At 40.1% G+C, this 23,403-nt stretch overlaps 2 protein-coding genes across 3 annotated transcripts in view; one reads left to right on the top strand and one right to left on the bottom strand.

Annotated features, from left to right (window-relative positions):
• The window catches only part of RSPRY1 (ring finger and SPRY domain containing 1), a 46,958-nt gene extending 29,294 nt beyond the window's left edge, over nt 1–17,664 (bottom strand). Inside the window, exons 1-2 of the mRNA XM_065898804.1 lie at nt 17,572–17,664; nt 3,159–3,663 (exon numbers count right to left, since the gene is read on the bottom strand). Of these exons, the coding sequence (XP_065754876.1) occupies nt 3,159–3,508 (350 nt within the window). The 5' untranslated portion in view covers nt 3,509–3,663; nt 17,572–17,664. The remainder of the gene's footprint in view (nt 1–3,158; nt 3,664–17,571) is intronic.
• Nucleotides 17,665–17,967: 303 nt separating this feature from the next.
• The window catches only part of PSME3IP1 (proteasome activator subunit 3 interacting protein 1), a 42,292-nt gene continuing 36,856 nt past the window's right edge, over nt 17,968–23,403 (top strand). The window contains exon 1 of one of the 2 annotated variants that reach the window (XM_065899070.1): nt 17,968–18,172. The gene's annotated coding sequence lies outside the window, so the exon portion shown is untranslated. The remainder of the gene's footprint in view (nt 18,173–23,403) is intronic. The other variant, XM_065899071.1, reaches the window with a different exon arrangement.

Raw genomic sequence — 23,403 nt, 5'->3', positions numbered from 1 at the left:
ATTACACAGGTGCATATAAGGTTATTTGCTGCAATGTTATTTGTAGGAACAAAAAATTTGGAAGTAGTGACCTAAGTGACTGTCACCAGATTATATGATAACAAAATATAGTAATTTTGAGCATACAGAGGAATACTCTGTAGCAGTCAGAAGCAGTTGTAGCTTTATAGGTCTCAAATATAATGTTGAGAGAAGTTAAAACCAAAGAGACTTCTGTGTTATGTAAAATTTTAAAATCATACACAAAACAATATTTATAAACTTCCTATACAGACATAGACAAACATATGCCAGGCATATTGGAAGAACATACCTTAAATTCAGTAGAATGATTACCTACTGATATTTGGAGGTGGGTGGTAAAAAGGACAATGGGATTAGGGAAGAAGGACAAACTAATAAAAATATGACAAGATCAGTGACCAATAACGAATATGAGCACCTGAATTCTATACAGACACACTTAAAGGACATACACATCCCTACACTCAAAAAAACAAGATAAAATTCTTTGTGGAACAGAAATAGAGCAGAAACTTCCGGTGGAAGACAAAAGCTAAAGTCATACGACTACTGGGTTCTGGGTCAAGAACTAGACAGAGGTCACCAGGAGCTTTATGCCTGCAAGGCAGGTAATGGGGACCAAAACCCCACCTGTGCAAGTGATGGAGCAGAGACTCACCAAATAAAGTGGGAACAGGGTACTGCTCTCAGTGAAAGGAGTTGCAGAGCTCTGAATGATAATCTGAGCTGCAACTGGTATAAACCTGCAAGTCTCTGGTGACAGAAAAAGGCAGAGAAAGCCATGCAGCAGGACCTGGGCTTCTTACAGTAGGATGGGAACTCAGAACCACCACTTTTAGGTTCAGCTGTGGACTGAAGGTCCCTGAGACCCAGATGGAGACAACAAAGGTGTCAGAGAGAAAGGGAGAAAAAGACAGGGAACACACACACACACACACACACACACACACACACACACAGTGAGGAAAAAACTTCCATCAGGAGGAGCCTGCAAATTAAAATTCCAAAGTCATGTGAATAACATTAATACCATTAGCAATCTGAGGGTAAAGTTACTACCAAAAAAAAAAAAGCAAATAATCAAACTTCAAAATGATTTTAAAATAAGTGTATTTCAAGTGTATTTCCTATAGCAGGTCTCTCACTATGCCATTAAGAACTGTACTGTCCTCTCAAATCAAGGTCATCCTCTCCTAAGTAACAAGGAGAGAGGAGAACAATAAATATAGGTCATTTTATAATTGTGATATCTGCATAAACCCTTTTACATATATTCTTACTAAGCCCATCTGTCCTGTCTTTTATGTTTAGTTTTAAAAGCCTTATAAACTTCGCAGGTTAAGAAATTCTTTTCTTTAGCAGTTTTAAAAAAATAAGCTATGTAACTATGTTTACAAACTGTCTGAACCCCGTTTTGCCATTATATTTTCCAACATGTCCCTTCATACTTGCTCTGCATCTGCCTAATTTTTCCATTCTCAGAAGAGTTTTAACTATAATTTAGTACAAACAGGTTTAAGGTAAAAGTTAGGCTGTTATTCAAGTGTACACTACTTGCCTCACATAAGTGGATTATGTGCTTTAGCAACAAGTTTTCTTATAATTTGTAATATTTTCCTGAAGCTTGGAATTAAAGCTCCTCCTGCTTTGCCCCCACACTCTCTTAATCACCCTTTTAAAAAATACAGCAAAGTCTATTCTGTACCTGTTTTTCCAATGGGCTTAAATAACACTGCTGTGGTTTACTTCCTTATTTGGGAAGGACAACTTTTCATTACAATTTCACAGCACGTTTTAAATGTCACTGTGAAGAAACTTTACATAACAGCTTCTAGACCCTTGCTTGAATTTAGAGGATGTAAATGGCATAGAGTTATATTCAACAGATATTTCCCACAAACATATAAAGATTACATTAAATTAATTCAGGTACCAGAACTACTTCAAAGGCAGGTTTTAGTAAACTTAGGAAGGCCTTTCTGAATTGGTTATGGTGAATATTTGTAAGAACTACCTTCCCCCAGCATGCTCTATGGCAGATAGAAAAATATGCAAAATAAATTTATTTCTATGAGGAAAAAAAAATACCTCAGAATAATATGCACAGGTGTACCTTGCTTTATGCTATACTTTCTCAGGAATAAACAAAACTGTGTTTTTATAAATGTGATTATCAAATATTTAGATACTTAAATATATAATACTAGCTGACCCTGAAGCAAAAAGAACCCAGATAGAACTTTTAAAAAAATACTGTCTTCTATTGAGCAATTGTTACATGCAAGGCACCGTACTAGATGCTTTATATATATTTTATCATGATAATCCTTGTAAGAAAGGTATTATTCTCCTTTTATAGATGAGGAATCTGAGGCTTAAAAGAAGTAATTTACTCAATGTCATGTAGCTAGTTAAGGGGCTGGCCTAGAATTTGAACCTTTGTCCACCATGGTTCTAAAACTTACTCCTAACTACTGTGCTATAGGGTTAAGTTAAAATATTTTTTTCAACTTGAACAATGCCCTTTAATTTCACTGTTATTCAATCTGGGATTTCGTACTTAGACAAAGCAGAGGGGAAAACAAAACAGGTACAGGTGTGTCCTGCAGTTTCTTTTAATTTACAAGCTTCCCAAATGGATCTAAGAGGGCCAACTAAGGGATAAAAAAGAGGGAGAAGGATGAAAACTCTCCTTGACTTAAGTCCTTCCATTGCCAACGGAAGTTGCATGCAGCTATGCTCTTGGTAAAACAACTCATCTTGAATCTCTGGTCAGTGGAGTAGACAGTAAAGCAAGATAAGAGTGAGTCTTCATGAAACCATTACCTCTTGTAACTTCAACACAAACTCACTCCATACTGACTACATTCCCTAATAAAGATCATAGCTTTAAATAGTGTTTTCTGCTAGAGAAATGTTTACACATTTCCCAACCGGTGTACATGTTAGCAAGTAAAAACATCAAACCTTATAATTTACTCTGCCATCAGAGGAGAAATAAAATATTCTCCCCTTGCCCTATGAGCAACAAGGCTTGGCGAATATATCCTAATGAAGGGAAGAAGTCCAAAAGTTATGGTTCCTGGCAGAAGACTTTTCATTAGATAGGAGGTGACCATGAGCCAGATACTTACTTATCTACAAGAGTCCGTATGACTGCCAGTGTATCCAGCACTAGTCCGTCTACATTTTGTTTCTTTCTCCTTGGCTCGTGAGGTCCCCGGCCCCTCCTTGGTGGCCGAACAGGGTCCCGGGGTTGGCTCCTCATGTCAGCAGTGGGTACTGCACTGTTATCGGCCTGCTGCTGCTGGGTGTCAACACTGTCTTCTGCTCCACTGTCGTCTCGGCAGATACAGGAATTACCCATGGTAGCAGTGGCACCTCTAGTCCCCAGGAAGCGGGCTATGTGCTCCTCAAGAGTCAACAGCAGACCCTGGCCAAGGCTTCTGCTCACTAAGAACACAGCCCAACCAAAGATAATCATTTAGATAGTTTTCAGTTTTCCAAGTACTGTTGTCATAATCTGGATTTGAGGAACCTGCATCCTATTTGTTTTTAACAACTGAATGCTGAAGAAAGTTGCAGAGTTGATCTCCAACATTATCAATTACAAGGAATCCTGGTCATCCAGTGGCAGTTCTAAAAGAAAAAATGAAAAGGAAAATGAATAAAAGATTCTCACCTACTCAATTACTCAAACTTTCCTAGTTTGATATTATAGATATTAGGATTACAGTGAAGAATCATCTTTGGTTATTTTTATAGGTTTCTGATGCAAAGAGGTGTCTTTATATAAGAATTAACAACCAGTGGTTCCTTTCTATCATTATAGTATAAAGATGATTGCTAAACTATATCCTTGTAAACCACAGGAGTTACCATAGATTAAAAAAAAAAAATCTCTATCGATACAGAAATACAAAAGAAGAATGTGTTCAACTGTTTTAAGGGCTCCTTTTGTGGATTAAAAAAAAATTGTCTCCTTTCTTAATTTAAGTGTATGAGAAATTTTAATATGTTTCAAATAAAAATATCTAATTACAGATGTTTGTCTATATGGGGAAGGATGGCTACATGTATATGTATGGCTGAGTCACTTTGCTGTACACCTGAAATGGTAACAATGTTGTTGATCTGCTATACTCCAATATAAAGTTTAAAAAAAGGACAGAAAAAAAAAGTTATGATACCAACGTGATAGCACCCACATTATAACAAGAATAATAAAAGGATAGAGTGTTCTGTTTTTTTTTTTTTGCGGTACGCGGGCCTCTCACTGTTGTGGCCTCTCCCGTTGCGGAGCACAGGCTCCGGACGCGCAGGCTCAGCGGCCATGGCTCACGGGCCCAGCCGCTCCGTGGCACGTGGGATCTTCCCGGACCGGGGCACAAACCCGTGTCCCCTGCATCGGCAGGCGGACTCTCAACCACTGTGCCACCAGGGAAGCCCAGAGTGTTCTGTTTAAATTGCCCAAACTGCATAGATTTCCCATTTGGAGACACTCTTGAGAATTTACAGAAATCATATAAGTAGTTACAAAGTTTTTCTGTTATGTAAGCAAGACTCTGTTTTGGGGAAGGTAAATATATATCACAAGGTTACATTTTCACAATGATAAGTTTGTTGCACACAACTGCTACAAAGTTAAGAACAGGGATGCACCAATGATCTTTGTCTGAGCACCTCATATCAGGCACCAGGCTGGCATTGGCAGAATAAAGATGAACAAGATACAGTCCCCACCCTCCAGGAATTTGTGGATGGCCATTCTCATCCCACACAGCATGTTTATCATAAAAAAAAAAAAAAGCCTAATGATAGAGCCAGCTCTTCATTAAGCTGAGGAAATCTGGTTACATGTAAAAAGAAGTAAAGATTTGGAAGCAGGAGACTAACGGTGGGGCTGGTAGCAAAAAGTAAAAAATCATGTTGAGACCTGAAGACTAGGACCCATAAGGACACAAACAGACACATAAGGATTAGAGACTGGTAGTCTCTACTCAACATTTGGCTATTTATAATTACATCCTCATATCTTGAGCACTGGCTCAGAAATAGATATAAATAAAATAATTTAGTGGGATCAGAAGCAAGAGAAAACTTATTTCTGTTATTTTGGACAGATCTGTAGTAAATTCTTTTAATATTTGCCCAGTCTAATTACTGCTCATAGGGGAAAAATGGAAGGGAAAAATATATATATAATATTTAATCTAATCTAATATGTAGAGAGGGGGAGGGACAGGGTAAGGGAGGGAGGGAAGAAGAGGAGAGAGGAGAGGCAATGGATAGACATTATCTCCCTCCAGACTACCAAGACAGCAATGGCTGAGCCAAGCAATATCACAGATGTTCCTGGTTCTCCCAACATAGTCAGGCTGTGTTCAAAATTTGGAGGTTGTACTTTAAAGGATGTGACTGAAGTATAGGTAGGAATATGACGCAGGGACTCAGCTGAAAATAACCTTTTAAAAGAGAACACAGTGGAAATTCCCTGGTGGTCTGGTGGTTAGGATTCAGCGCTTTCACTGCTGTGGCCCGGGTTCAATCCCCGGTCCGGGTTCAGTCCCTGGTTGGGGGACTGAGATCCTGCAAGCCGTGTGGCACAGCCAAAAATAAATTAAAAATAAATAAATAAATGAAAGAGAACACATTCTAAAACAGCAAAGAGTGGAAGTAATACCATACCATTCCCATCACTGCAGGGACCAGGGTATATAATTCCCTCCAGAGGGTAGATAACCAAGAGATTTCAATGCTTAAAAGGACACAGAAATCAGAAATAACTCTTTTAAAGGGTCCTTGGTATAAATTTCTGTTGATCTTATAAATTATGCTGGTTTCTGAGAAAGACCAAAAAGCAACATTTAAGAAGTAATGCTTTGGAACTTCCCTGGTGATACAGTGGATAAGACTCCGTGCTCCCAATGCAAGGGGCTCGGGTTCAATCTCTGGTCAGGGAACTAGATCCCACATGCATGCTGCATCTAAGAGTTCGCATGCCACAACTAAGGAGCCTTAGAGCTGCAACTAAGACCCAGCACAACCAAATAAAATTAAAAAAAAAAAAGAAGTGGTAAAATCTCAGACAGCAAACATTAGGTTAAAATAAAAAAGTGATGCGTTGGCCCTTCTCACAAGAAAGTTCACAGAGGCGGCACTGCTGGAACAATTTGGATGACAGGAGGTAAGAATCCAAGGTTTCTGGCAGGCCTGCCACTGGGCAGTAGCTTAGCTAATGTCACTTCCTTGAAATCTTAAATTATTAGATTAAAATTTTTTAATCCATTGATTTTTTAAAATTAATTTTTATTGGAGTATAGTTGCTTTACAACATCCATTGATTTTTTTTTAACATCTTTATTGGAGTATAATTGCTTTACAATGGTGTTAGTTTCTGCTTTATAACAAAGTGAATCAGCTATACATATAAATATATTCCCCTATCTCCTCCCTCTTGCGTCTCCCTCCCACCCTCCCTATCCCACCTCTAGGTGGTTACAAAGCACTGAGCTGATCTCCCTGTGCTATGCGGCTGCTTCCCACTAGCTATTTTACATTTGGTGATTTTTAAAAAATAGAAAGTGAGAGGGAATTCACTGGTGGTCCAGTGGCTAAGACTCTGTGCTTCCACTGCAGGGGGCACAGGTTCAATCTCTGGTCAGCGAACTAAGACCCCACATGCCGAAATGTGGCCCAAACAAATAAACAAAACCAAAAAACATAAAAAGTGAATACATGTTCATTTTAAGACCTAAATGCTGCAAAGGTCTTTTGCTCTTTTCTGAAAGGCTTTCTTCATAGCCCATTCCCTTCCCGGAGGTAACCGCTGCTAAAAGCTTCATGAATCTGTTTCCACACCTATTATTATGTACTTACAAATTGGCTTTAAAAAAATTAATTAGAACATCACCATATTTTCTATGATTTGCTTTTCCCCCCTTAACATCTTTCTATATCAGTATATATAAAACGACCTCATTCCGTTTAAGGCTGTACAGAAATCCATACTCTGGATTAACATAGTTTCTTAACCAATAGTCTATAAACGTCTGTGGCTAAGCCAGCTAATACTTTGCGGATGGCAGAATGTAGTGGTCCAAGATTTGATACAAGGGAACTCTACTTGGGAATGAACGCTCTGTCTTCTGGGGAGGTGCTCTCAATGTTATCAGAGCAGGAGGGAATTCCACTGGCTTCTCTAAAGCTCCAGAACCTTTCCATGCAATCAGTATGGAAGTTGGGATGGACATGACATGCAAACAGTAGATTCAATCCAACATGACACATTAAATTGGAGAAGGCATACCTAAGGGAGACAAATCAGGTAGTAAAAATATCGGCAATGATTTGAGGATGTCAAGGTGAGATAAGTCTCAGAAAACAAAGCCCTGAAGGGGAGAGAACAGGGGATCCTATAAAGTTACAGTTTAATGCTAACACTTGTAGAGCTATTTAGAATAATTAACAAGAAACAATGTTGCGAGTGATTGTGAGGAAAACAGTGGGTTAAAAATAAGTTTACAGACATTGAAAAACCAGTGGAAAAGTGTGAGTTATGATATATACATGATCTGTTAGGATACAACTAACTACCCATGTAAGGGGAAAGAGATTCCTATCACAAGCCATATTTGAAAATTCCAAATGGATGAAATTTTTAAATTAAAATATAAATACATAAGAAAGAAAGGAAGAAAGGAAGGAAGGAAGGAAGTTTGTTGGATCTCAAATTCTTTTTTTTTAAAACATCTTTATTGGAGTATAATTGCTTTACAATGGTATGTTAGTTTCTGCTGTATAACAAAGTGAATCAGCTATATGTGTACATATATCCCCGTATCTCCTCCCTCTTGCATCTCCCTCCCACCCATCCCTATCCCACCCCTCTAAGTGGTCACAAAGCACGGAGCTGATCTCCCTGTGCTATGCAGCTGCTTCCCACTAGCTATCTATTTTACACTTGGTAGTGTATATATGTCCATGCCACTCTCTCACTTTGTCCCAGCTTACTCTTCACCCCTCCCCTTGTCCTCATCAAATTCTTAAACTTTATTCTATCCAAATATTTTTGCTAAGGCTTATTTAAACTGAATGTAGAATAATTAAATCTATGCATATTTCCATTTAGTATATTTCAAAGCAAATGGAAGATATCCAATAATACAGCTATTTCTAAAAATCTGACTAATTTGGAGGTGAGGAGAATTAAATGTAGTGGGGTTTTTTTTGTTTTGTTTTGTTTTTGCTTTTTTTCTATTTCCAAATTGAACTCAAGTATAGTTCAGGTCAATTTTTTCCAAAAGAGTCATTTTCCTTAAATGACCTAGAAAATGATGTCAACTACAAAATTTGTCAGAGAAGGAAATGGAGTAAAAAAATACAAGTATTTTCAATATTTTAAAACCAAAGACTCTTTTTTAAGGACTATCTGTAAAGACCAGGTATAAATAAGTTAATTAGGGGGGAGAAGCCAGGAGGCATTTCAAAGCAAAGACTATATGAAACATACAAGGAAAAAATAAGAGCTGTTATCTTTAATTTTTTTCTGAAATGAGCATACAGAGTACTCTTGAGGGTTACAGCCAAAAGCAGGACAAATAAGTGAACAAAGCGTATGATCTTTCAGATTTATTCAGCACTGAAAAATGTATAGCTTTTCATCTGGAAATGGCTGTCACTTATGACACTTCTCAGAGACTAAATTGTGAATACCTTAGGCAAAAGACTGGGTAGTGAAGCTAAACAATTACACTTTAGACAGCTTCATTTTATCTCATTCCAAAAAGCATTATGTGGCCCACTTTCCAAAGACCATTGTTTTAAGACAGTAACATTCAATGTACAGATCTTGTACAGGATGCCAGAGGCCACCTACAGTACAAGGGCACTGGCTTTGCAGTCACACAGTTTGGGCACAGGTCTCAGCCCTGCAATATTTCCAAATATGCATTCTAATTATCCTGACTACTGACACACTTTAAAACATGGAGGGCTTCCCTGGTGACGCAGTGGTTAAGAATCCGCCTGCCAACGCAGGGGACATGGGTTCGAGCCCTGGTCCATGATGATTCCACGTGCCGCGGAGCAACTAAGCCTGTGCGCCACAACTACTAAAGCCTGTGCACCTAGAACCTGAGCTCTGCAACAAGCACTGCAATGCGAAGCCCACGCACCACAATGAAGAGCAGCCCCCGCTCACCACAACTAGAGAAAGCCCGTACGCAGTAACGAAGACCCAACACAGGCAAAAATAAATAAATAAATAAATAAACAAAACAAAAAACATGGAGATAGTAATAGTTCTTACACCTCATAGTAGTTCTATGAGGATTAAATGAAATAGTACGTGTAAAATACATGGCACAGTGCCCAACATGTAAAATGGATCCCAAAATGCAAGATATTATAAAATGAGCAGGTAGCTAATCAGAAGTAACCAGATAATCTGGGAGGTGGGGGCTCTGGAATCAGATCTGTCTTAATTAAGAGCACTAAGATAACTAACAAACTCATCTTTTATAGAACTCGTCTACCCTGTACTGAAATAATTATTACTTATCTATACTTTTAGACAAAGAACCTTGGAAAAGATTGTAGCTTAATAATCCCAAAGGTGATGGGCATTAGAGTCACTTAGGTACTTCTTAAAATCCAAATTCCTCATTCTACTCCAAATAGCCAGCATCTGAATTTCTAGGATGTGGCCCAAGCAAGTGTTCCCTTAAAAGCTCCCCAGGTGATTCTGATGGTGGCCAGGTCTGGAAATCACTGTGCTACAGAACCCAACACAGAAACTGGCACCGTAGGCAGGACTTCCTGACTGAATGAAGGGACAAATTGAAACACTAAAGGGTGATTCTTCTGGGGTCTAAAAAGTTAATCTCCTTTTCCAGAAAAATGAACTGAGACTATCTTTGAACATAGTCTTTTGGAGAGGTTAGCCAAAATAACCACTAGGCAACATTTACATCCATTAGTGATCATGTACAGTACATACTAACACAATGAAACAGCTCCCTGTATTTCCCACCACATCCATCCTATGAAGCATCATACTGGACCTAGACAGTACCCTGCTTATGGGTAATGTTATCCAAGGGCTGACAGACAGAATGGAATGGAAAATGAGTAAGACTAGAGATTATGTAAAGGCAACACATTTGTAATACCTATATACTTCACCTTAAGTTTGAAGACTACTTAGCATTAGATGGTCAAGTCAGTTTTGACCAAAAAAAAAAGCTAGTCACATAATTTAAATATATACAATTATCAGATTTGCAGCTGTGGCAATCATCAACTGACTTCATGATAGTGATACCACTGGATGCCATTGCTTAGTAGAAATATTTTTCTTGGGCTTCCCTGGTGGCACAGTGGTTAAGAATCCACCTGCCAATGCAGCAGACAAGGGTTCGAGCCCTGGTCCACGAAGATCCCACATGCTGCAGAGTAACTAAGCTCGTGTGCCACAACTACTGAGCCTGCGTTCTAGAGCCCGCGAGCCACAACTACTGAAGCCCGGGCGCCTAGAGCCTGTGCTCCTCAATGAGAAGCCGCGCCCCACAACGAAGAGTAGCCCCCGCTCGCCGCAACTAGAGAAAGCCTGCGGGCAGCAACGAAGACCCAACACAGCCAAAAATAATAAATAAATAAATAAAAATAAATTTATTTAAAAAAAAGAAATACTTTTCTTACCATCTAAATGGTAATGCTTTTTAAATCGTTACACTGTTCATGACTATTTTGCTAAAGGGCATAATTACAAACATTTCCTTTGCAAATCTACTTCTCTGAAGTGTAGTATTATTTATTTTTATCCTCCCCCTTTGAAAAAAGAAAGACTATTCTTTCCATTTCTATATCATTTATGATTTATTAATTTTACATTTTATATGTTTTAAAGCCGCTCTGAGAGGGGGGAAAAAACAAACTTGGGCTCTCAGTAAGTTTAGTGTTAAAGGAGTGAGGTCTGGTTCAAAAAACACAGACCTCTACCATCATAAACAGCTCACCACAGAGACATCTGCCAAATGGCCTAACCCTCTCTAACAAATGGTCCAGGAATCAATGATTCATCTCTTCAAATATTTGCTTGCATTCAATCATAATACAGCTCAGTGACTTTAAGAATACTTTCTTTTCTCTGAAAATAAGACTTCAGGATTGTGCTGCCAAGACAGGAGAGGCTGGTTAAATGAATGACCATAGGAAGAAAAACCAAACTTTGGGCATAAAATTACTATTGCTGTCATCTTTACCTCATTGTTCCAAAACAGTGGGATGCAGGACTTTTTTCCAATCCACCACCCGAAGGCTAAATTGTATAGCATGAACAATAACAATATATAATACACTGGAAATATTAACAATTTTCTCTCCTTAGAAAATGTTTTGGATTTTTCCCCTAAGACAGTGAATGCATTACAAGTGATAGCTTCTAGTGTTCACTATGCCCCTCGGACATTTTATTATGAAAAATTTCAAACATATAGCAAAGGTGAATTTTACAGTGAACATCTATATACCCAGCACCTAGATTCTACCATTTACATTTTACTATACTTGCTTTATCACATCTCTAACCATCATCAATCCACCTATTTTTTTTGATGCATTTCAAAGGCATCAGTATACTTCCCCCTAAAAAATTCAGTATGCATATCACTAACTGGACTTCAATATGTTTTGAGGTTACATTTATATGTAATGAAATGTACAGGTCTTAAGCATGTATGTGCTGAACTTTGTCTAGTGCGTATACCTGTATAACTCAAACCCTATCAAGATAGGGAAACTTACCCAGAAATATATTTGCTTTTAAAATATCCTGCAGGACGCCCCAATGACCACAATTTTCTTGTATTTAAATGGGGAAAACTTGGAGGGCAACAAGATTCTTTGGTAGCAAAGTAGATAAGAAAGGTGTATTGTATATCAAGAGTACACTTGCCAGTTGAAACAGAAACCACCTAAAGACATTTTAACAAGAGCATTTTTTGTCTCTAGACTCTAAGGTATCTGATATTCAGGGGAAAGGGAAGTGAAAGATTGTGAAATATTTGGTTGGAACTTCACTTTTCCCCCAAAAGGAAAGGCAGCTCTGATAAGATATTTTTACATGTCATCCAGGTGTCCAAAACTGTCTGCAGTGGCACTGGGCACTTGAGGTTTAAGTCACATAGAGTATTCTTATCCCCTGCATTGGAACCTTCAAGTTGTCTGGGAAAAGCACTGAATGATTCTGATATTTCTCTTATGCACTGAGGTTGGTTTAAGAAAGTACATCTTTGAGGTAAAAGTAGATAATTTTTCTGGTTGAATTGTTAGAGAAGGAGTATTTATGGTTAGGACAGAGTAAGGGATTTCCAGAAGCAAATAACAGTAAAAAAGAGAGGGGAAAAAAAAAAAAAGAGAGAAATGAATAATCCCTGTCTGGTCTCAAAGTTTGAAAAATTTGCCTTGGACCCAAAAAGGAAATGCTAAGGAAGAACTGAGGTAAGTGCTAATGATGGCTATCATTCAGAGGAGAAAAACAAATGTAATACTCCATGCTGTTTGGGATTTTCACCTCCAGGAGACCAAATAACAGGAAATAATATAGATGTGTCATTCAAACACATACATGATTAACAAATCTGAAGGAAAAGGACTTTTCTGTTATAGGAAACTCTTTGCTATTAAGAAAAGCAAACAAAATGTGTAAACAGTATGAATAGCAACACTTTCCTTAATGAGATCCACTTAAAGTGGTGTCTGAAAACACTCAATTGCACTCTCGACTGTATACCTACCAGAACCTAACAGGCATTCAATAAGCATTTTAAGTGAGTTTATTCTAAAATCTGTAAAGGGGATATATGTATATGTATAACTGATTCAGTCTGTTATAAAGCAGAAACTAACACACCGTTGTAAAGCAATTATACTCCAATAAAAATGTTAAAAAAATCTGTAAAAAAATATTTATCTCTTTGAGAAGCTGAGACAACATCACTCAATAAATATGAATCTAATGCTTATATGCCAGGCAGGCACAGAGCAAAGATGAAAACAGGTCCCTTGTGCTGTTCTTAAAGGGATGAAGGACAGACAACACAGAGTGCCCAACCCATAATATAGCACCTGCCACAGAAGTCCATGCATATAGTGTCAGGTTCACTAGGAGGAGGCCTCTCGTTCCCCCATTCTTCCAGTGGAAAAGGAACTTAGTAACATTCAAGTATCTCCATAGGAGCAAGTTTTTAGGTGACTGTATAAATCAGCATTAGCAAAAGAGGAATGAAGGATTTATATTTGCACTGCAACACATTCATGTCTTAAATAAGCCAAAATATTGTTGGTACAAATATCCCTGACCACACAGTGAAAGTTAACTGAAAGTCCATAAATTAAATTGATAAAGATGAAGCTAACAGTAACTCTAATGAAAAATAAAGAGGAAACACGATGAAAAACCGAGATCAATTTGAGACAATACTGATGATGCATCCCAAATAAGCATCATCCCTTCCTGAATATTGTAGGAATCCCCATTCTGCATATGACATGTAAGAAGCTTTGCATTGGTGCCAAGTTTCCCATGACAGTACTTCCTGGGAGAAAAAGGTATTAGAGATAACAGTAAACTCTAATGCTGTGCTAGTTTTAGTTTATGAATATTATGTTTTAGTACTCCTTAATAATTTACTTGGCAGGTTATTAATAAGTAGCCTTTAGGCATAGGTAGGTATGAACAACTATGAAGCAGTAAGAATTGAAAAAAAGGAGAGGGGCCAGGTAGGAGCCATACTTTGAGAATCATTGCATTAAAGGAGCACAGATGAGGAAACTTAATTCTTCAGGAGGCAGAAGGGGTAAGAAAAAAAAACTAACACTGAAACATTAAGCTGAGGTAATAATAAACCTGCCAAGTAAGGTATTTCAAAACCTTCTACTTGATGTATATATACATACATGAAATTATGCTTGGAAACTATAATTTCAAGCAATAAGAAAGCTACATACAGGGTTCATTCCTTAACAAACTTAAGGAGTGCATCAATCCTTTGCTGTCTCAAATGCATTCTTAGTTTTCAAAAGCTTAGAGAGGGAGAAAGGGGAATATTCTCTAAGAGCTTATCACTATTTATTAGATAACTTTATCTCATTTAGCCTTGTATATATCATAGTTATCTACAGTTAAACATGCTTTTACATACTGAACCAGCAAGCATTCCCTTTTGGAATGGACACTGAGAGTAAAATATAACAAATGTGTACTTTTTTTTAATCATAAAGGTTGGCAAGAATACTATATCAAAAGCCAACTTATTGAACAGATAAACCAAAGGGCACATATTCACTTTTTTGCATTCCTAAAAGTTGTGAAAGTCTCCTCCTAAGCTGGTGGCCCAAGTTATGGCATTTACTACTTCATAACTGTTCTGTTCTTCAATTTTCTAACTTGCATACCAGGAAAAAACTATCCAAATTCAATGGTAAATGCCTTGAAAAATGCCCAAATATTTGAAGAGAAGCTAAATAGATACTTTACTACCCACCCTTCCCCAGCCATAACTCTTTTGAAGTAGATTACCGTTGTTCTACCGTGGTTCCTGTCTGTGATGCCTAATGACTTTTCACTTACTTTTGCAACCCTGCGACGGTCACATCCTACTTTACAAGAATCCCACCACAAAACAGAAAATTTCCAATTTAAAGTAGCATAATAGTGAGACTTCCCTAGTGGTGCAGTGGTTAAGAATCCACCTGCGGATGCAGGGGACACAGGTTCGATCCCTGGTCCGGGAAGATCCCACATGCCGCGGAGCAACTAAGCCTGTGTGCCACAACTACTGAGCCTGTGCTCTAGAGCCCGCGTGCCACAACTACTGAAGCCCGCGTGCCTAGAGCCCGTGCTCCACAGCAAGAGAAGCCACCTCAATGAGAAGCCCACACCCTGCAATGAAGAGTAGCCCCCGCTTGCCACAATTAAGAGAGAAAAGACTGCACGCAGCAACGAAAACCCAACACAGCCAAAAAAATATATTAATTTAAAAAAACAGTAGCGTGATAACGATTACCATCTCAAGAATTCCTAATAATTTTCAAACTATATGGGTACTAGATTGTCCAAGAGAGTTGTATTTTAAAGAATGCAAAATGACTTCTCATTTCATTATAACAAATTACTTCATTATTAGGAAAAGCAGAGGCAATTCCTGATAGACTGAATTAAGCTCATGAGTTGAAACAGACTGTAATAAATTCACTTTAGGAACACACAATGCTTTTTTTTTTCATTATACTCTTGCCAAAACATACTTCAAAGTTGTTGTTTTCCCCTATTCACTACAGAATAGCATACTACTACATAAAATGCTAAGATTTTATTTTCTCTTGATTCTTGGCCAATTTACTAACTGGAAAGTTATTTTGCTGACAAAGCAGAAAAAGTCCACATAGAGTATGCTGGAACACTTCCTATAGTCAATAACGTAAAAATCATCATGGAGTACAGAAATAATGAAAACAGCAAAAGCAGGACACAGACCTTAAGCAGTAGGTCTGGACGACATGTACCCTGGGAACCAGAAAGCTCACAAAATCACCACAGTGATTTTTTCAAAAAAGACTCATGGAACATAAGATTAGAAAAACAGGAAGTTCAAGTCGGCTTTTTGTTTTTTAAAAAAAAACTTCAAAAATCACAAATTACTAAATATTTGTTAAACCAGCTCTAACAAATACAACTAAACAAAAATTAGGAAAATGTCAGACATGGGCACAGTACGTATACCCTCACAGAGGGAGCTACAAGGCAAGATGTCACCCCAGGAAATGCAAACTATATATGGTGAAAAGTAGAAAAAACCACTGTGGAAGAGAAATATAAAAGCAATAGCTAATGCGCCTCATAATCTATAGTTTGGGGCTACTACAGGAAGGCATAGTATTCATGGAAAAAAGAGGAGGTCTCATTTATAAAATCACAACTGAGGGAGGAAACATGATAGTCACTACCTGTAGACATCCAAAGGCCACAAATACATATATATGGGAAAATGGGAGGTAGTTTACAATATTGAGATCAAATTACCTACAAGAAAATTTCAGCTGTCAGAAAAAAAAATTCCCGAAGGAAAAGATTATATCATAGGGCTATCTTCTGCCAGTACCATCAGAAGTTCAAAGTAAATTAAAACTCTGGGAGCAAAACTGGAAATCCCTCTACCCCCATCTAAGCAGGGGTTGAAATCATGGGTTTAAAATTATATGACCTACAAAGCTGTAAACCTTGATGCTTTCGGTACAATATGGCTTCCAACACTCCATAGGTGATCAACAAGTGTATTAAATGCTAATCCCTTACATCTACATATTGCTTTACAGTTTAGAAAGTGCCTTCACTTTCATTTCTCAACAGCAACCCCTTTGATGGTAGAATCACAGTACTTTACTTCCACACAGCTTGTAGTCTGTAAAGTACTTTCACACACTGTTATTTTACAGAAGAGACCCAAGGAGGTTAAGGAGGAGGAGATGGTAGGTAAGGGGCCTGGACAACCAAGGGACTCTATTCAGTCAGTTAAATAGACACTTCTAACCTTTAGAAGTTCAAAGTACAACACTCCAGGGGGAGCAACCTCATTCAGCTATACAGGATAGAACGCCAGAGTCTCAGTGGACCATTTCTGCCTCTACCTCCGCCCCCAAAGACAGGGAAACTGAGGTAGCAGGTAGAACAAAAGCCTGATCTAGAGTCACGCAGGGCGTGTTGGTGGGACGGACTTCCCCCACTCCACCTGCACTATACCCAGAAGCGGCTGAATCCTGTGTTTGAGAAGAAAACGCTTGCCATTCCCGCTTCCCTCTCACTATTCCCCACCCAGGCTTTCCTATGGATGGGGGTCTTTTCTTCCCGGAATCGCGCAGCAAATCCCCTCTCTCCAGGCCCTTACCCATTTGTCACATGGGGCCTCCGAGGTAGAACCCGCTAGCTCTGGCTCCCAACTCCTAGCCTCTCTCTCTGAGGCGTCTCTTGACCCTAAGGCACGTCTAAGCTTCCCCGGCTATGGTCTACCTCCCACTCGTGCCACCTAAACCTCAAACTCCACAAAAGGAAACCCTCCCCAAACGTCCTCCCACCTACCTCCTCCACCCTGGGCACCCCTGAGGAGCGCTCCTAAATATCAGCAGCCTCCCAGGAGCTACCTGCTTCTCACCTGGGCCCCTTTAGCCGCGGCCTCCTCAGAAAGGCGATCCCCAACAACCTCCTCGGTCAAGAACCCCCTAAAGGGGGAACACCCGCTTCCAGAAACCTCTCCGAGCGTCTTCAGCACGGGCCTCGCTGGAGGACCTTCGGGCTGTTTCCTGGGCTCTGCCCAACGCCACCCCCTCCCAGGCCCCTTCTCGGAACCTCCCCCGGCCCCAGTCCGGTCTCTCCGCCGCAGACTCGGGCGGCTGTTCCCCTCCCTCACGGACGTCCCCAGCCCTGGGATTCCCCCCGCTCCGCGTCCCCAGGGGCTTCCCGGAGCAGCGTGACTGGGCTGCGGCACTGACTTTCTCCAGCTCCCGGGCCCACCCGAGGGAGGAGGCGGCTGCGGCGACGGCGCAACTCCTTTGTGACAGGTCCGAGAGAGCGGTAAAGATGGACGCGAGGCCACGGCGCTGCCATTACGTGCTGGGCCCACCCCCGCTTCGTACCGCCCAGGCCCTCCCTCAGTCCCCTAGGAAACGCCCCTTCCTCGGTGGCAATCCCTCTTCCTGAAAGCCAATCAGCTTTCAGATAATACGTCACGTGACATCAGCGCTCGGCCCGCCCCCTTGGAGGCAGCTGGCCAATCCCCTTGCTGAAGTGCGAATGGCCCAATCAAGTCTCTCCCGCTAGCTTTCTAAGGCCCGGATTTCCATCTGTCTCCTGCGGAGGAAGAGAGGTGCGGATTGGGTTACGCTGCCGGAAGGGGGGCGGAGCTCTGTTGTGGCGGTGAGGAGAAGGAAGCTCGGCAGGGTCGAAAGAAATATAAAAGCAAAGGCTATTTTCTTGCTTTCTGTTTTTACTTTGTTTCTGTTTCTTTTCCCTGAAGAGCGAGCGGCCCTTGCGGTGGCGTTTTGGGGTGGGCGCCGCCGAGGTGAGGGGGTCTCGCCTCCCGCACGCTGGTAGGTGAGTGCGGCCTGGGCCCTGGCCAGGCAGCGAGACCTGGGCTCCGGCTTCCTCGCTCCGGAGGTGAGGGGCTGCGTTGAATGGGAGGTTTAGGGCCAGGTCTGCCCTCAGTCCGCTCTCTCGCCCAGTGTTCTGAGTCACCGGGGACTGGGGCTGGCGGGGCCCAGCCTGAGGGAAGCCGAGGGAGCCCGCGGGAATGCCTTCAGGTCCTGTGGAGGGGGATGCCAACCCTTTCAAGGGGTCCTGGGACTTTGGGCCTCTAGTCGGCTTCCCTCTACCTTTTCTGTCAGGTGGGGCCGCCCAGGCTCCAGGTGAGGAGCGGGCTCTATCCCAAAGGTCTTGGAACGGCTCCAGGCTACTCGGGAGATGTGGGGGGGTGCCTGGTTGGAAATGATTGAGTCACAGAATGAGTGCAGGAGGAGAAACATTTATTATGTACCATGTACCAGTAGATGTGCTCAGTGCATTTTCTTCTAATGGAAAACAAACCGGTGTGCTCGTTTTGCAGAAAACAGGAAACTAAGACCGCGCGGGTTGAAGCGTCTTGTTTGAGAGTTGCTGGCCCAGGTGAATGTCAGTGCGCATGGCGGGAAAGGGGGAGTGCGCGTTCAGAACACTGGTTCTTAAACTAGTAGAAAACAAGAGCTTCTGCGGCCCTTTTAAAATGCATATTCTCGGACCCCACCCTAGATAGTCGGACTGGGGTGTTGGGTGGGACCCAGGAAGCCAAGTGCGGGTCTCGTGGTCAGAATTCCCAATGACCTATTGTGTACCAGCTGTTGGGTAAGATTTGTTGATAATTCATTCAGCTGTGTGCCTTATTGCTTTGTTAACAAGGACCCCGTTAAATGGTTTGGAAGGCACTGCTTTTGAAACACTTGAGAGGAATTAGTGTGTAGGCCCCTTTTTGATAACAAGCAATTGAGCTGAGGTAAAGGCAGCTTGTACAGTCTTTCAATCGAGGTTAACAATTTGTAAGGGTCTGAAAGCAGAGGCTACCCAATTATCTTTCTCACCTGAGGTCTTGGTGCCTCCGGTGAGAAATTCTTCGTGGTTGTAAGAAAGGAAGAATTATGTCAATACCATTTACCTGGTTAACAGTGTTTAGCTTCTAAGAATCTTGCTGTTTTGGTTAGAATCAAGCTGCTGCTTCAGAAATTGAAAACCACGTATCTGGTAAATGAAGTAATTTAAGTGCATGGTTTAGCCATAGACTCAGTTGTGTGTAATTATGTCTTCGTGTCTGCTAAATTAAACAATTTCAGTGTGCTCACTGTTGATCACCTTTTGTACACGCTTTGTCTTAATTCTCAAATATGATCTGTGTCACTTTTTACTATAGGATGTGTTTTACAGATTATTTTGTCCTTGTCTTTGGTTTTCTGCATTTTCATTATGATGTGTGCAACTATGGATTTGTTTCTGTTCAGTTTGGTGTTTATTACACTTATTAATTTGTGGATTGGTGTCTTTCATTAGTTCTGTAAAATTCTCAGCCATTTTATATTCATGTATTGCTTCTGCCCCGTTGTTTATCTTCCTTCTTTATTGATTTAACATAGACCTTTTCACTCTCTTCTTTATGCCTCTTACTCTTCTTATTTTTCTATACTATATTATGGATAATTTCTTCTTTATTAATTCTTTCATAGGTTACTTCTAACCTGTTACTAAACTCATCTGTTGCAATCTTAAATTCAGTTATTGCATGTTTTAGTTACTGAAGTTCTATTTTTTTTTTTCTTTTCAAATGTGCCATGCCACTGTCTTACAGCTTCTTATTCTCTGCTATTAATTTTGAGACTTGGTTTTTATTTCTTTAAACATGGTAAGCATAGTTGTTTTGTAATCTATATGTGTTAATTCCTTTGCGAATGTGAATTTCCTTTGAATCTGTTTCTGTTACCCATTATTCTTGCTTTTTTTCTTACCAGTTCACCTTTACCTTCATGGTGTAGTTCTTTGGGGTACCAGATTAAGATGGAGAAAGAGGTGGTTGGTTATCAGACTCCGCACACCCTGGGTGGACTCCCTGCTTTTGAGTTTTGCTTTGCAAGGGCACCAAAACAGTAACTTACAATTTTCAAGATCAGAGAAATCCTTGGGATGAAAACCAGTTTGAATATTGGACTTAATCTGGTTTTCACCTTGTCTTGGGTTTTTGGCCAAGTTCTTTACCATCTTGTTAGCTTTTCTATTTGTTTTTTTTTTTTTTTTTTTTTTTTTCTGTATGCGGGCCTCTCACCGTTGCGGCCTCTCCCGTTGCAGAGCACAGACTCCGGATGCGCAGGCTCAGCTGCCATGGCTCACGGGCCCAGCCGCTCTGCGGCATGTGGGATCTTCCCGGACCGGGGCACGAACCCGTGTCCCCTGCATTGGCAGGCGGACTCTCAACCACTGCGCCACCAGGGAAGCCCTTCTATTTGTTTAAAAATTATTTTTAAAAATTCTTCCAGTTTTACTAATCATAGAGGTAGGGGATTGGTCTCAGTTACCTAGCCCACTATTTCTGGAAATGAAGGCCCCCTTTGATTTTGATTTTAGAGTGTGAAATATGTCATTTCAGGCAAACTTGAGTTAAAGATTATTTTTCTTAATATATGTAAAACTTCCACCACTTTTCACTGTGCAGTGTCATAGCTGCAAAATTAAGCTTCCCCTGTGCTTTTTTTCTAGTCTTCCTTATCTAACTTCCATTCTCTGAGACCATTTAACCTCATTCTATACTTCCTTAAATTGCTCATGTACCAGCTTTATCTCTTTTATTGAGTGCAAGTTCCTCACTTGCTAAAAAGTAGTGCCAGTTTACTGCCTAGCACTGTGCCTTGCACATAATAGGTTCCCTGTAAAGATTTACTTCAAAAGTACAGCTGAATGAGTTAGTGGGCCTTGTATGACTGGTGTAATGTAAAACCTTTTTTTTTCTTTTTTAAATTTGGTCTTAAGAGAGGAGATAGATAAAGCCTGGAGGGTGGGGGTGGGAAGGAGTATGATTTAGTGTGGGTTAGGTTCCAGAGTTAGCCCAGATCGTAAAATAGTGTGTAATCAAAGCTATCCTCGAAAAACTTTTAGGGAGGCGTCATGTTGGATGTAGGTATACCAGTGCAGCAAAATTCCAGCATGGCCAGATTTTCCTCCGGCTTTGAAACAGATGCTGTTTTTCTTCCTTTGAGTCCCAAATGAAGTAGTTGGTTTGCCTTTAGGAATCACAATGTGTAGAAAAATATAACTAATACTAGAATCACACATAATGAGGGAAGTGTTTACACTCTGAGAGGCACACATGAATTGGGGAGCTGAGAATCAGCTAAGGGAACCAATATTTAAGTTCTCTCTTTTTTTCTTCCAGTGGATATAGATGAATTCAGGGTAAATGCACATATGATGAGATTTTGTTCTTGCGCTGTGGAAAGATAAATGTATATTTAGGTTTCTTTTAAACTTTTAACTTCATGTGTTTTTTAGATGCCTAGACAACCAGAAGTTTACTTCAAATTGCTCTTTATAGTAAACATTCTAAATATGAATTACACTGCTTATGGTGTACCCTCATTTTGAGATTCTTTTCTCTCCTTTGCTAGTGGAGTAGGTTAAATAAGCCTCAGTGTTAGAAGAGTGACTAAGGATTACTTTGTCTAATAATAAGTGCTGACAAAGTGTTCTCTGTTAGTAGTTGTCATTCTCTGAAGTTTTATTTATTTATTTATGGCTGAGTTGGGTCTTCGTTGCTGCCCGTGGGCTTTCTCTAGTTGCCGTGAGTGGGGGCTACTCTTGGTTGCGGTGCGCGGGCTTCTCATTGCCGTGGCTTCTCTGGTTGCAGAGCACGGGCTTTAGGCACGCAGGCTTCAGTAGTTGTGGCACATGGGCTTAGTTGCTCTGTGACATGTGGGATCTTCCCAGACCAGGGATAGAACCGTGTCCCCTGCCTTGGCAGGCGGATTCTTAACCACTGCGCCACCAGGGAAGTCCCTGAAGTTTTATAATACAGGGAAAGTTGGCTTGATCTAAACTGTTGTAGCTTGGTAGAAGTGTCTCCTGGCCAGAAAGCAGTCTTTATTTGGAATATTTTTGAGTTTGCCAGATGGCAAATTCCTCTTAGTTGCTGTCCTGCATTTTGAAATCCCATGTGACTTGAACATCAGGATAAAAATGTTGGAAGAGCAGTACTTAAGTATATTTACTGACAGAAAGAAAGTGGATTGGCCTATTGTTTTTGCTCCGCAAAGGGAAGCCTTAGAACACTGTAACACAGAGATCTGATCCTCCCTGGTGTATTTTTACACGTACAGTGTATCTAATGTTAGAAATTAGGAGGGTATGGTGGCTAGTGATGTAAACACTTAGGTAGTCTGCCATCACAAAATTCAGTTTCATAGGAAACCAGATCCCATTAATTTGTATCATGGAACGAGCTAAATGGAATAATTTTCAGGTCAGCAATGGCAATTATTTGGGGAGCAGCAATGTAAGTTTTGTTTTTTAAAACTTGTGTAGCATGGTATGTATGAGTCCATTCTGTCCCACCAACCTGGAAATTAAATACTACAGTCTCTAGTACAAATACAGTAGTGCAGTGTTTAACATTTACTTCAGCTTGAAATATAAGAACTTTGTTTCTTTGGCTGTCAAGCAAATTTGAAAACTCTGCATCAGTTTGAAACTTTTAAGTTGGGACAAAGTGATTTTGGCATGGTTTTGGTTTTCCATGAATTCCCTATTTGAAGAACTTAAATAATCCTTTTAAAAATAATGTAATGTTTAATTTGATAATTAAACTTGAGTCACCATGCAGAAAAGCTATGTGAGTAAAGGAAAGTTGGCAGCATTTATTCTTTCTAAAATTAAACACAGTAAGGACAAAATAAGCATTCTCAATGTAAATCCTCTTCATCCCTAAATGAATTTTTATAATTAGATTCTCGGACCCCTGGGCTTTTGTTTGTTTGTGTTTTGTTTTAAATTATTTTAGCAAACAAAAGAGGAAAATAAGAGACTTGTGAAAATTTAGATAGGCTGTAGGAATTTGAAATAGACACTTTAATTTCTGGTTTCTCTGTCTACTTCCAGAAGAAGGTAAGTTGTGGGTACTCATCACCTTTCTAATGCAGAATAAACAGTCAGTGAATGTTGGACTCTTCAGAGAAAAATGCTTTGTGTGGGAAATATTTATTGCTTAGTGTGAGAGCATTTTTTTAGTCAGTTGAAATTAAAGGAAAGTAGCAAGAGTTTTT

Source organism: Phocoena phocoena, chromosome 20 (genome assembly GCF_963924675.1).
Source record: "Phocoena phocoena chromosome 20, mPhoPho1.1, whole genome shotgun sequence".
NCBI lineage: Eukaryota > Metazoa > Chordata > Mammalia > Artiodactyla > Phocoenidae > Phocoena > Phocoena phocoena.
This window is presented reverse-complemented; position numbering and strand designations above follow the sequence as displayed.